Consider the following 14,069-nt stretch of genomic DNA (forward strand, 5'->3'; position numbering starts at 1 on the left):
ATGGTTTCAGTAAGATTTCTCTGCATTTTATCTAGTTCCTTTTACAGAAGTTTAGTAGTTTCTAACAAGTTTGAGTACTGTATCGAATACTAAGAGTTAAATTAGGGTCAATATGTATTATTTTTAAGAAGAAATGTAATAATATTCAACAATTTTTATATCACGTTTATTATTTCAATCAATAAAATACACATTATTTAGTAAAATAAAAGGTCATTTTACTCTAATATATGAAGAGTTTTGATAATTACGTACTCTTGCGAACTCCCAAAACCTCCAGGAGTATTCTTGGGTCCCACAGCTTCCTATAGGATTTTAGATCTCTCAGACTATTAAATAATAATACTAAAACGTGTAATGTCAGATGTTAACTGGGCGTGACGCCTGACAAACGGACGATCGTTACCAGGTTGAAAGTACAGGGAAATGACATTACATTTCAGCACCATTCTCCTGGCCTTCCTCATTACCTCTTCACTCTCACATTAAAGTTATATGGCCGTTATTGTGTGCCAGCAAGGAAAGTTTTGTCAGGTAACAAAAGTAGTTCAAATCAGTTTTTGTTTTGGAATTTCACCTCAGAGTGGTCCATTTACTTAGGCAAGTATGTTATAAATCCATCCGTAGTGTAATTTTTATATTATAGTCACTGCATAGGATATAACAAATGTTCTTAGATCGAATTCCAGCAATGTTGTAATTGTAATATAAATGCTAAATGTTTATTTGATTTGTATAAAACATTTAAAAAAGAAATTATTTATTTTTTGTTTGAAATCAGAAGAATTATGTTTTTTTGTGGTAATTCAGACTGAGACCAGCCCAACTAAATCTGAGAAAAATATATGCAAAACAGTTGTACAAAACAATTAACAAAATCTAAAGAAATCATAATGAATTTACCACAATAGCATTTTCTAATGAATAATATATATTAATAATATTATTGATAATACCAAATGTTTAGGAAGCACTTAATAAAATCAGTTGTAACTTGCATGTGTACTGTCAAAGATATATAGTTTACATGTTAAATGAGTCCTCACGGTAAGAAAGCAACAAGAAACTATCTAACCAATCAGTTTTATTTGTGTACTGATCTTGAGCTATTTCTGTGTGAAAAGAACACGAACTGCACTCCAATGGGAATTGAGCAAACAAGGGTGTAGACTAATTTATTTAAAGGGGAGTTTTAAATCAATAATTGAAGGAAATAGGAGAAGAAGGAGGAAAGTAATTGTTTTTCCATATACAAAACAATTAACATTTTAGTTTGAATATTATCTGAAGGTCATTATGCAAGATGCAATATCCGCTTGCAAAGCACTTTATGATGAAATATCATATCACAACAAATAAAATAATAACAAACCTGTACATGCAAAGAAAAAAGAACCAAAACCTACAAAGTGGTGTTTTGTAAAATGAGATAACCACTATTATAAAAATGATCCATAATAGATGTTTATTTTTGTAGACATGAAATTATCATTGTTAATATAATTTTACCTTTGTTTAGCTACCACGTAGTGATCATGCAAAATAAGCAATAGAATATTATATAAATGGGGATACCTGCCCCCCTTCTCCCCTCCCTACAGTCTGCGTGACTGATTATCATTTCAAAGCACTAGTCAATCTAACTGGGCTAACATAAAATGGTTTCTCATTCTATATCAGACTTGATATTATACAGTACTACAGCTTTGAACGGTTCAGGAACGTTATTTTATGCTTCTTTAGGAAATCTAATTTCTAAGTTATTTTCAACTCATTCTCGTATTATTTATGAAATTGTAAATATCATAGAATTGAAATTATGTATACCTATTCATAATAATGTATTGTTTGTTGGATATATTGGAAATAAATTCGATATGAAGTAATTAGTAAGAAAATAACCTTGTGAGCGGTTGTGGATTTATACCTATTTCAGTTTTAAGCTTTATGATTGCAATGTTTAAGTATGTATGTTATTTCTAATGAATACAATACATGATGTAGTTAAGTTATACAGGGAAAGTGACTAATAAACATCATATTGGCACTTTAGCTCCAGACTTTACTGTCTCTAGCACTGCACTGTAATTTCTTGCACAACAATTATTAGTCTACACACTACTGTACTACTGCTAATAAATAACACAACACCATTACTTACTGAATGCAATTATAGGAAAAGGTGTTTTATAATATTAACATAATTACTAATTTCGTATTTGTAAGTAAACAGGACAAGCAAGTGTCTTATCATTCTTTGATATTTCTTATCTACAGTATTGTTGGAGACTGGTCAGTAAGGGCTATCTCTGTTTATGTTTCAACACACCAAACATTTGGGAATGCAGTTTCATTTATTTAGTGACAGTGGTGAGTGTTCCTTCCAAGGAAAATGGTTTACAGCCTCCAAGAAAGAGTGGAGATTATGTTTATCTTTGGTGAGAATAAGCATGGGAATATAACTGCTGACACATTCAAAATATTACTTCTTGGAAGGAATGTGTCACCTAGGTATATCATAGATTTAGTTACAAATTTACTGAAAGTGGTTCAGGTAATAACAAGAAAAGGTCTGAAGTGATTCATAATGTTGTTGAAAACCATAATACATCCATTCCTAAACTTGCTGTTGGAACTGGATTATCTGTTGCTTCTGTTCATAAAGCGTCGAAAGTTAACAAATCTCATCCTTTCAAAGTCAAAGTTTGTCATGAACTTAATGAAGATGATATAACCGATTGAATTTCTGTGAACAAATGAGTGAAATCATTACTGTGAACATTTTGTGATAAAACATTTGCTTTAGTGATGAATGTAAATTTTATGTTAACGGTTTTGTTAATAAACACAATTGCTGATTGTGGTCAGACCAAAACCCACATGTATTCCTTTGAAGAATCAACCCAATGGTCTGAAAAAATTAATGTTTGGGCAGGAATATTTGGCGACACTATTGTTGGACCTGTATTTATTGAAGGAAACTTGAATGAAGAATTGTACTTAGATTTGCTAGAAAACACTATTGACCCTCTTATTGTGGATATACTTAAAAACAAGGTAAATGAAGTAGGCCAGTTAAATTTAGATGCGGATATATTTTATTTTCAACAAGATAGAGCTGCTCCACATTATGCTCTTCCTGTGCCACAATGGCTAGATGCACACTACCTGGATCAGTAGAAGAGGATCGATTGAGGGGCCAAGGTCTCTAGACTTAACACCCTTAGACTTTTTTTGTTGGGTCACTTGAAATCAATAGTTTTTAAAAACACATCCGACTGGTGTTCAAGACTTGAAAAACAGGATTACTGCTGAGTGCAGACACTTAACCAGAGACATTTTTAGAAAGGTTAGGCAAGAATTAAAAATAGGTTTTTTTTGCTTGAACAACAATGGCTACCAATTTGAACATTTGATTTGAAGTTTACAAAGGATTTACAACAGTATTCAGTGAGTACTGTTGTTGCTATTAGCAGTAGTACTGTAGTTTGTAGAATAATAATTGTGTAAGAAATTACATTATTCGCTTATACCAAACGACTTGGCCAATTTCTATTTTTTTTACAAAAATACAGCATTTTTTATGAGCTTCAATTTGAGGTGTCACGAGGTATTAGTTGTCATTTCAAAATTTTGGCTTTGCATATGGATGGGGGGGCATGGAAGTGAGCACCCTGATTTTGAAAATAATCTTTTTTGTTCCCTGATTAGTACTATACACTCCCATTTACAGAATTTTGATACTTCGACTATAAGTTTTTTTAATCCGAGTTTGAATTTTTCAAATGAACACTTTGTATATAGTTGAATATATTTGATAGTAGCATTAATTAACTAGGAAACTGAAAGTTTCTTAAATTGTAAGTCCATTAAGATATTTTCTGATTTTTTTTTCCAAATATATTTAACTTAAAAAGTAATATTTAATCCTTTGGATGAGATCAAAGATTCCAGAGTAAATATCACACACAATATTAACAAACAAAACAAATTAAATGGCATTATCAGTGTTCTTCCTCAAGGGTTAAGACATATTAGACTGCTTGAAGTAATTAATTATGTTTTTCTCCTAGTACTGCCTTAACAATAATGAAATTTTTTATAATGAGGGCTTAGAATTGCTCTGTTTGCTGTGTGGGGCTCTTGTTGTTAATAGTATCTTCTTAGTAATAGGTAACCAGGTAAGTATGGAATTTACTTTTAGAGTTGATCTTGACTGATGTGAGGAGGTAATGCTAAAAAGCTATTTGATGGCAAGTTATAAGCAACTGAAAATTCAAAGTGAAACTACAGAGGCCGTGGCCGCCAGTGTTTGCCAGCAGAGTAATCCAAACTTTTCCTCCTCCTCTGTTTAGAAGCTTTAATCTGCCTAAGTAATCAACCTGCCCGCCCCCTGTCAACTTGCTGCCAGCAACTTTCTCAACCCCTTGGCTACTGCCAGTTTCGACTACTTACAAGAAGTCAAGTAGCCTACAGTGTTTTACAATCACATAGCATTTTTTAACGGTTATGTGAAACTCTGCACACCAAGATTCATATTGGCAGTAAAATCTACTTTTTCATGCCATTGGTAGTTTATCTCCTGGGAAGGACAATTCATAAAAAATCTTATTTGTGAACAAAAATCAATTTACTGTTGTTTGGAAAGGATTCATGAGAGGAAGACAATAATTCAATTTAAATTACAGGTTTCATTACTGAAATTGTGAAAATGTAATGTTTTTGAAGGATTGGTACTAAAAAAGTATTTTTTAATGCAATTCGCCAAAACTTGATCTCAAACATTATTATGGAATCTTAAGAACTAAAGATAATGTTCCTCAGGTATAATTTCATTAAATACATGTTTTCACACTTAAAAACAACTCTAAAGAAAAATATGTAACAGACCCATCTTAATTTGGCATTGACCTCAGTGTAGTAGGTCTCTAATTTGTAGTAAAGTGAAATAGAAATGAATATGTCTTTTTAGAATATTAACAGTTTAAAATTTATTTATTTTAAAATTATACTTTTTTTAACTTTTGTATTTGTTATTTTTGTTTTTAGAAATTTATTTATTTCTTATTGAGAATGTTCAAATGATGAGCAACCTGGTATTTGTTTACATTTATTACTCCTCATTGAGTCCTCATGGGTATTGCCATGAGATGATTAAAATTCTCGTATGAAAAAAGGTCAAGGTGAAGTACAGGTATATCATTTATAAAAATCAAAATTCAAATCAGGATTATAAAATTAAATAGATCCACATTCTTTGACAACCATTAATGAGTATTTTACTTATAGTCATATCATTATTTGAACATCAAATAAAAAACGAAAATTGGTGGTATGAACTTTAAAACTAATCCTGGAATGGATGAAACATTCTAATAAGCTCATGTAAACATTACCACTAGATTGGAATAACCGAGTTCTTTTATATACAAAAATTTATTTAAAAAATGAATACTGATGTTGTTTTTTTTTATTCAAATGAACAACTGTTAATATGAACAACTATTCCCGGGTAAACACTCTACATGTCAAAAGTATATAAACTTTTAACTATGAAAGTAAGGAACTTATATTTTGAAACTAGCTGGTACCCGCGGCTTTGCACACAGCTTTTAAATTAGACGCTGTAACCTACTTTGTCAAAGCACTTGTGATGTAATATGATGATCCTCTATGATATTTTTCAAACTAAGTAGGAATACGATCAGTTTCATATTTTTTCAGTGTTCATGGTTAGGCAATCAATAGGTAGAGAAACTGACTCTTATATCAAGTTTGGCATGTATAGGAGCATTTCTGGTTCAAAGTAATGAACCATATGCACATTGTATTATTTGGCTGTCAGTTTTTATTGGTTTCAAAAAGAAATAATAAACTAATTTTAATTTTTTAGGTTTATTATCATTTAACATTATGTTTATCTTCATTAATATATATATATATATATATATATATATATATATATATATATATATATATATTGTTTGAATAAAGAATCTTTTTTAGTATAATGTATTGTTAAGTTAAATTGGTCGATGCAAAGTAGGAATAAACATTGGTTTTGGAGTGCTCCTTTGTCGTATGGTATTGTTTCTTTTGCTTGTTTGAAATTTTGATTACAAACGTTGTTATCAAATAAATACCATGGTAATTTGAGATCTTTAATTCAGAAATGCTTATAATCAAATTTATTTTTTATTTTGTTTATGGATGGTTTCTCTACTAATTTCTAATAGTTATTCATTTTAAGTTGTTTGACTGTTTTGTTAATATAGTAATGCATATACAGTAAATTGTAATTAAATATATCACTATCTTGTAAGTTCATATTTAATAAATAAGGTTTAGTTGTTCTTTGACATAGAAGTAAACATAGTTTACCATTAAATTTTGTTTCAACAATTTAATGAATTGTTGATTTAATTATCATTGTGTAGCCATCAACCTAAGTTTGACATTAAACCTTTTTATGTAATGAGAATATAGTTTAAAGTCAATCACTGTGTTCTGGACTTTTACATCCAAGTAACATTGTAGAAAAGCTTGAAAGGATTTAAACTCCAAGAGTGTTCAGTGAACACTGTTCACGAAACTACTTTGGCCCAGCTTTTATTGAAGAAAACCCGATATTGGATGTCCAACTTTTAGTCAGTGAGAACAGTGTATTTTTGTTTTTGTTATACATTGTTATTTTTTGTTATAATCTTCACAATGAAATGTCATTCGATATAAAATTGCCATCAGTACATTTACACAAAAAAGTTTTATTTACATATTTTGCAAAATCATGTTAATGTTTGCAATGTAATTTTCAATTTACACACACACACACACACACATATATATATATATATATATATATATATATATATATATATATATATATATAAATTGTTATCCTTTCAAATTATCCATCTTCAAAAGAGAACTTTTAATAGGGACACTCTGAATAGTAGTTTACCAAACATTTAAAATAAACTTTATAAGTTTGATACTCCATCATGTTCTGATTAAGTAGGCACTGATGGAACTCTTGTGAGGCCAAACTTAATTGATCAAATGTATACTGAGATGCAGTAGAGGAATCCTCTGCATCAAACAAGTGGTCTAGTCAAACATCAATGAATTATCCACCCTGATACGATGGCTGACGTCAATAAAATAATATATTCAAATACATTGATGGCACTGTGTGTAGTATCAATGATTTAGTGACCAATAATGCAAAATAAAAATATAACAGTGGAAAACTAACAATCAGACAATCCTAATGGTGTTTGCATCGTGTTCTGCACAGTAGTAATTAAGTTACCCAAAGTAATGTCCCTCTGACTACAGTCTGAGTGTGACTGCTAAGGGAGTCACTAGTTGTGGTGTCTTGGAATATATTTTTTTAATCTGTTTCAGAGAGGAGGTACGGGAGATAGGGTTCACGGTGGTAATCGACATGCGAGGTGCAACATGGTCCACAGTCAAACCGATCCTGAAGGTCCTGCAGGAACATTTCCCAGGCTCCGTGCATGTTGCGTACATCATCAAGCCTGACAACTTCTGGCAGAAGCAGCGGACCTCACTTGGAAGTCACAAGTACAAGTTCGAGGTCATTAAACATTTTTATGGTCTTGTCAATATTATTTAGAATAGTAGAATCAAGTGTAATGTTGTGAAGTGTTCATACACTTTATCTCATCGACTAGGTACTTTACAAACTCTACTTGTAAAGTTTGTCAAATATCATAGTAAAGGGGCTATTAAATCACCTTTCAGTCAGAATTATTCGAAGCTTTTAATTGTGCTTAGTTTAACTTCTAACTTGGTTAGGGCAGTTATATTTTCTGAACCAATTATACCAAACTTGGCAAGTTAATTTTTATAGACAATTTGCTTTTGTAAACAACTTTTATTCTGTTTATTCATTTTAAAATAGTAGCCTTTACACATTTGTATACCGGAATAACTAAAAATAATTAAACTGTTCAAAGTGGTAAGTGATCAAACATATACAACATTCTATCACACACCATCAATAAGAAAAACTCTTAAATTAAATTATTAGGCATTAGATATGAGCAATTAACCATTAACAGATATATGTTTAACGTAAGTTTAAACATTGAAGGTGAACTAAAGTTTGACTTTACACAAAATATTGCGTCTATTTGAGGAGTGTGATACAGAAATGTTGTGCAGTTCTGAATGGTGACTTGTAGATTGCACTGACATCTTGAATTGTTTGCTTAGGAGTTATACTCAATTTGAATCTTCTTGTAGTGACCTCTTTTTTAAGAATTAAATTCAGAAGTTTGGTGTTTGTTTTTATTGTAAAAATTCACTCAATGTGGCATGTTTAATAATTTCCCATAGTACATTTTGTGATTACAGTTTCTGTTGTTTGATGTTTCATAGCACAAAAGCAATAGTTTCAAGCGGCAATTGATTTTAGCATTGATGAAATATCCTCTTAAAGACTTATATAATCATAGACTGCAACCGTACAAAAATAGTTTTATCTCCTAATTAACGGCAGATTCAAATTTTTAGTTTTATAAAACACTTAAATATTTTTTCTATTTTAGCTTTACTTTTTGATTTAAAATTATTTTAGGGTAAAACTTTTTAACCAATTTGGAATGATAAACAAGTACATTATTTTGTTCCAAAATGCCCTACAACTAACTATTTCAAAATATATAAATATTTTATAAAGTAAAAAAATCTAAAACTGATGATAGCGAGTATTTTGATCCGGTTTAAAAATAATTATGTTGGTTTTTAAATTGGGTTGAGATTGATAGACATATAAAAAATGTATATACAACACAGGATTTTTATAACACCGTATGTTCCAATTAGATAAGCTAATATTTGTTAAAAACCAAAATTGTTACAAAAAACTAGAGAAGTATTTTCCTCAGATGTAATTTAGGAAGCTTATTAAACTGTATGAGCATATTAATTTGACTTTGAGAGGGTGAACTGAGACATTTAAATTAACTTTTGTTATTCACTTCAAAGATCTCAGAAACTTTCCCTCAAAGGATCGAATAAGCGGCTTAGGGAATTTTTCACCAAATTGGCTGCTGCTTTGTGACATGTCTCTATCTGTTGTGTGCTTGTACTCCAGTTATTTTTGTGAATAGATTATAATGTAATTTCTGTCTGATAATGTACAATTTGTTACCTTGCCATTAATTGTAGCTACATTCTATAAAGTTTTACATATCGCTGAAAGTACTAAAAATCTCCTTGTGTTATATTATTATTTATTGTTGCATGACTAGGTTCCAGGCAAGGGAAATGGACTATTAGGAACAGTATATGTCAATATCGAGTCAGCATATCAACTGTCAATGGTTGTCAATGTGATTATTGAGATTCTATCTAACAACTGTCAATAAAATCACTATCAAGTGAACTGTCCATTGATGCAGGTACTGCTGATACTGTATGTATTATGTAGATGTTCCACAAATGGTCTCGTGTTTTGCATTTATATTTCAGTAGTAAATTATAGAGGTCTATCTATACAGTACGTGTCGAGGTTGTCTTTCTATTTAAATCATCTTGTGAATTAGTCACTAATCTATAAGTAAAACATAGTGATTGTTTTAACATTCTAAAATCAATTCATCTACAAAGGTTGTTGAATTTTTATTATTTTGCATTGATTACAAAGTTGATTCTTATGCATTGTATACATAAAGAAATGCTAGGACCAATCTGCTAGTTGTACAGTAAAATAGTTTTTGATTATGATTGTGTGTATGTTGCACCAAAAAAATAGATGTAGTTAGTTACATATATAGGGACATTGATTGAGCTAAACTTTCTGTGTGCCTCCTACAGTGGCATTACACTAGATTAAAACTCAAGGCTTTATCAGTCCAGTTACATTTACGCTCATATACTTTCATCCATTAGACTTGCTAATGACTTTAAGTACAAGTAGTTTAGCAAATATAAAAAATAATTAAATAAACTTAAATTTAAAAAATATTATATTATATTATACCAATTAAATAAAAAATAGATGTAGTCAGTTACATATATAGGGACATTGATTGAGCTAAACTTTCTGTGTGCCTCCTACAGTGGCATTACACTAGATTAAAACTCAAGGCTTTATCAGTCCAGTTACATTTACGCTCATATACTTTCATCCATTAGACTTGCTAATGACTTTAAGTACAAGTAGTTTAGCAAATATATAAAAAATAATTAAATAAACTTAAATTTAAAAAATATTATATTATATTATACCAATTAAATAAAAAATAGATGTAGTCAGTTACATATATAGGGACATTGATTGAGCTAAACTTTCTGTGTGCCTCCTACAGTGGCATTACACTAGATTAAAACTCAAGGCTTTATCAGTCCAGTTACATTTACGCTCATATACTTTCATCCATTAGACTTGCTAATGACTTTAAGTACAAGTAGTTTAGCAAATATAAAAAATAATTAAATAATCTTAAATTTAAAAAATATTATATTATATTATACCAATTAAATAAAAAATAGATGTAGTTAGTTACATATATAGGGACATTGATTGAGCTAAACTTGCTGTGTGCCTCCTACAGTGGCATTACACTAGATTAAATCTCAAAGCTTTATCAGTCCAGTTACATTTACGCTCATATACTTTCATCCATTAGACTTGCTAATGACTTTAAGTACAAGTAGTTTAACAAATAAAAAAATTTTAATAAACTTAAATTTAAAAAATATTATATTACATTATACCAATTAAATTTAGTAATTGTTCGTTATTAACTTTTATACTAAATTCAGCGCTGCAAGAATAGATTTCAAAAATAAAAAATGTTCCAAACTGATTTTGTTGTTGATTTTAAATTATCTGATTTTATAGATAAATTTCTTTTGTAGTTTTATCTTATATTCATGTAGAAAAAGTTATGTTTAGGTTATTGTTAGGGACTTAAAAGTTAATTCAAGATACAAACAAAATTACTAATTTAAGGTACATACAAAAGCAGCATTGTTTCATTTGAATGTTGAGTTTTGCTCCAGTTACTTTCTTTTTATTGCAGGTCTGGTACTGATGCTGACTCAGACTTGACTCTTGGTGTCATGCTCGTCTGAAGAGATCCAAAGAAAGTCGGGAACAAAGAAGCTCAAAACAAACCTTTACGTTGTTTCAATATCAGACACCTATAAATAGGTGAAGTAGATATCTTCAGACGAACATGACTCCAGATTTCAGGAGTCAAACAAAAAGAACAATACAAACACAATTTAAAGAGCATTTATCACACACAAAATATGGAAGAGTTGACAAATCTGCTGTAGCCAAGCACTGCATTGAATCAGGACACAGAACATCAATTAAAAATCTAAAATTAATAAAAGAAATAACAAAACCAATGAACTTAAATGCTTGGGAAACACTATACATAAACAGAAATAAAGAAAAACTCATGAACAATGAAGAAGGCCCTATTGAAAATTCCAATCTTCTTTCTTATCAATTTATTCAAAAATTAAACTCTAGTCAAATCTAATTTTTCATACTGGCTGAAATATTTCCAACATTTTTGTATTTACATTTTTACACCATATGTTATTTTAATATTAATTGTAAAAAACAATGTGTAAATATTTATTTGTGGAGTTGCCTGAAGATGAAACCTTTGGTTTCGAAAGGCCTCGTCCAAAAAATAAACAATTTGGAAAAAAGTAGTGTTTTTATTAACATTTAGTAATATTTAAATATTAATATTATTTAATTCAAAAATTGATCCAAAGCTTTTAAATGGAACAATGATATTGCTTTAAATTCCCTTTCCTAAGCTTGCTTACTGTTTATCAATATTATTGTTTGAACAGTACATGACACCATTTTTTATACAGCTGACAGAATCACCAAGAGAGTTTATATGGAACAAAGAAGACAGTTAAGTTCAGCGATAAGGTACCTATCAGATTTCTCTCATGTCTCCCTCAAAATTGAACTGATTCATGCACTTATTCCTTTCTCTCTTCCCCAAACATATTTTAGGAGAAAATATTAGAACGTAATAGTGATGATCTGCAAAAATAATGTTTAAAGTTTTGTTCATGCTTATCTGTTTATCCCTAGAACTGTTAATCGACATAATTATGTCGGTTAATGCCGCTTTTGTGGTGTTAACCGTCAAAATTTTGTCAATCAAACATTCCCTCGTATAATTACTTTTTATAATATACTCCGGTAACGTATCGATATAATTCATGCACCATTGGATTCGGGAAGAAAAATGCTAAGGAACAGATGAGTTTTATTCCTCTTTGTATTATGGTTATGACGTAGCAAGCTTGTTATTTTGAACGTAAAAGAAAACGCGACGCCGTTTGTTGTGACCGCCATATTGCCGCTGCCGTTCAGTATCACTTTCGTGCCGAGCTGTGGATATTTGTAAGTTTTAATAGTTTGACGCGTGTTTTAGTGTCGTATTTAATGTGTAGTGTGTTGTTTGATGTCGTAGTAGTGTAAACATATATATTTTAGAATAAATCAATTTCTATTTACTGAAATATGTTTGAGAAATTACCGGCTTTGTGTAGGCTATGGCAAAATGACTTGGCTAAAATTCATTTCACATAGTTTGTTATTGTTTTCACTTACTAAACGTTATTTATAGCACTCTTTTAGCTCTGAAGTAACTATTTATTTTTGGTAAATAGATAGTTTTCACAATAATATGTATATTGCCTGTAATTTCTTTGGTTATATATAATAACTGTTTGGGTTATTCTATATTTTTTCAATATCTTTAGTTATATTTATAGTTTTCTAACTACATAATATTTCCTATTACTTATAAACCATAAATTTATAAATTTTGATATAGTACAAGCTTTAGAAACTATTTTATATTTTGCTGAATGAAAATTTTTCGCAAAATTTTTGAATAATGGCAAAATTTAACTTTTTTACTTTTCAAAAAATAATTTATGGTAATTATTTCATTACTACTGTATATTCTATTTTATTCTAAGTAATAAAATATGCAAAATAACATGTATTCATAGATAAATGAATAAGCAAAACTTGTTTTACCAGTCTTACGTGTACACCCGATTTTCAGAATTTATACGCATCGCTGCTTTTTGTTCTATAGCTTTATGATGCTTTCATAAATGTGTATAATGTTTATATTTTTCTGAAACTAGATAAAATTTGACACAGAATGGCTATCTCACTTATAAATATTTCTCACTATAACTTCATTTGCTAGGTATGGTCCCCCCCAAATTTAAGAAATATTTTTCGTAAATTTTATATTTGATTAAAAAAAGTGTTTATTAGAAAATTTTTGATGGTTAATTTTACAATATAGTGCAATTCTACGTTTAATTCTGAACACAAAAATATATACTCTTATTTATATTGCTTTTATTTTATATTTTTAATAATTTTTTTTAAAAAAACCTTGCGCGAAGCCCCAAAACAGCCCGACACTACAGGATGAAATGACCGCCAGTTCTAGGGTTATAGCTGTTTACTCTGATAATCAAAACAAATATAAATATTGACCAGCTTCATTTACAGAATGTACTTAAATGAATGTTTAGAGTACAAATATACTTTTAAATAAAATAAATCCATATAATCCTTTATCAAGTTAGCTTATACTCATAGTTATATACATCTTTAAAGAGGAAATGTCTGTTGCATAAGAAGGATGTCAAGAATTTGTTGCTATTGAGATTCAAGAGAGCTCTCAGTGATGTTTCCGGAGATATCTCTGGAAATTAGTTTTTGCACTCTTAATGTACTGTTTACAAAATTGGATAAATTTAAACTACCACACTAATATTATCTAAGCAATGTTCATGTAAAATATTTAGCTTTTTTACGTTTATTTAGTGATATAATTTTATAGTTGATGTTTTCTTCTTATCTCCATTCTCTATAATGTTAAACATTGTTAATGATTTAATCACTGTAATTTATAAATCAATGTTTTAATGATAACGTATATGAAGAGGGATGTTGTGCTTTATTATTAAAAAAAAGATAATGGTAAGTTCTACTTAATTATTTATTATACTAATTTGAA

The 14,069-nt window shown here is 29.6% G+C and overlaps 1 protein-coding gene across 9 annotated transcripts in view; it reads left to right on the top strand.

Moving 5' to 3' along the window:
* LOC124364121 (triple functional domain protein) overlaps positions 1 to 14,069 on the top strand; it is a 717,390-nt gene that overhangs the window by 335,552 nt on the left and 367,769 nt on the right. For all 9 annotated transcript variants that reach the window (XM_046819384.1, XM_046819393.1, XM_046819400.1 and 6 more), the window contains one exon: positions 7,408 to 7,600. In XM_046819384.1, the coding sequence (XP_046675340.1) occupies positions 7,408 to 7,600 (193 nt within the window). The remainder of the gene's footprint in view (positions 1 to 7,407; positions 7,601 to 14,069) is intronic.

The sequence above is a fragment of the Homalodisca vitripennis genome, chromosome 1 (genome assembly GCF_021130785.1).
Source record: "Homalodisca vitripennis isolate AUS2020 chromosome 1, UT_GWSS_2.1, whole genome shotgun sequence".
NCBI lineage: Eukaryota > Metazoa > Arthropoda > Insecta > Hemiptera > Cicadellidae > Homalodisca > Homalodisca vitripennis.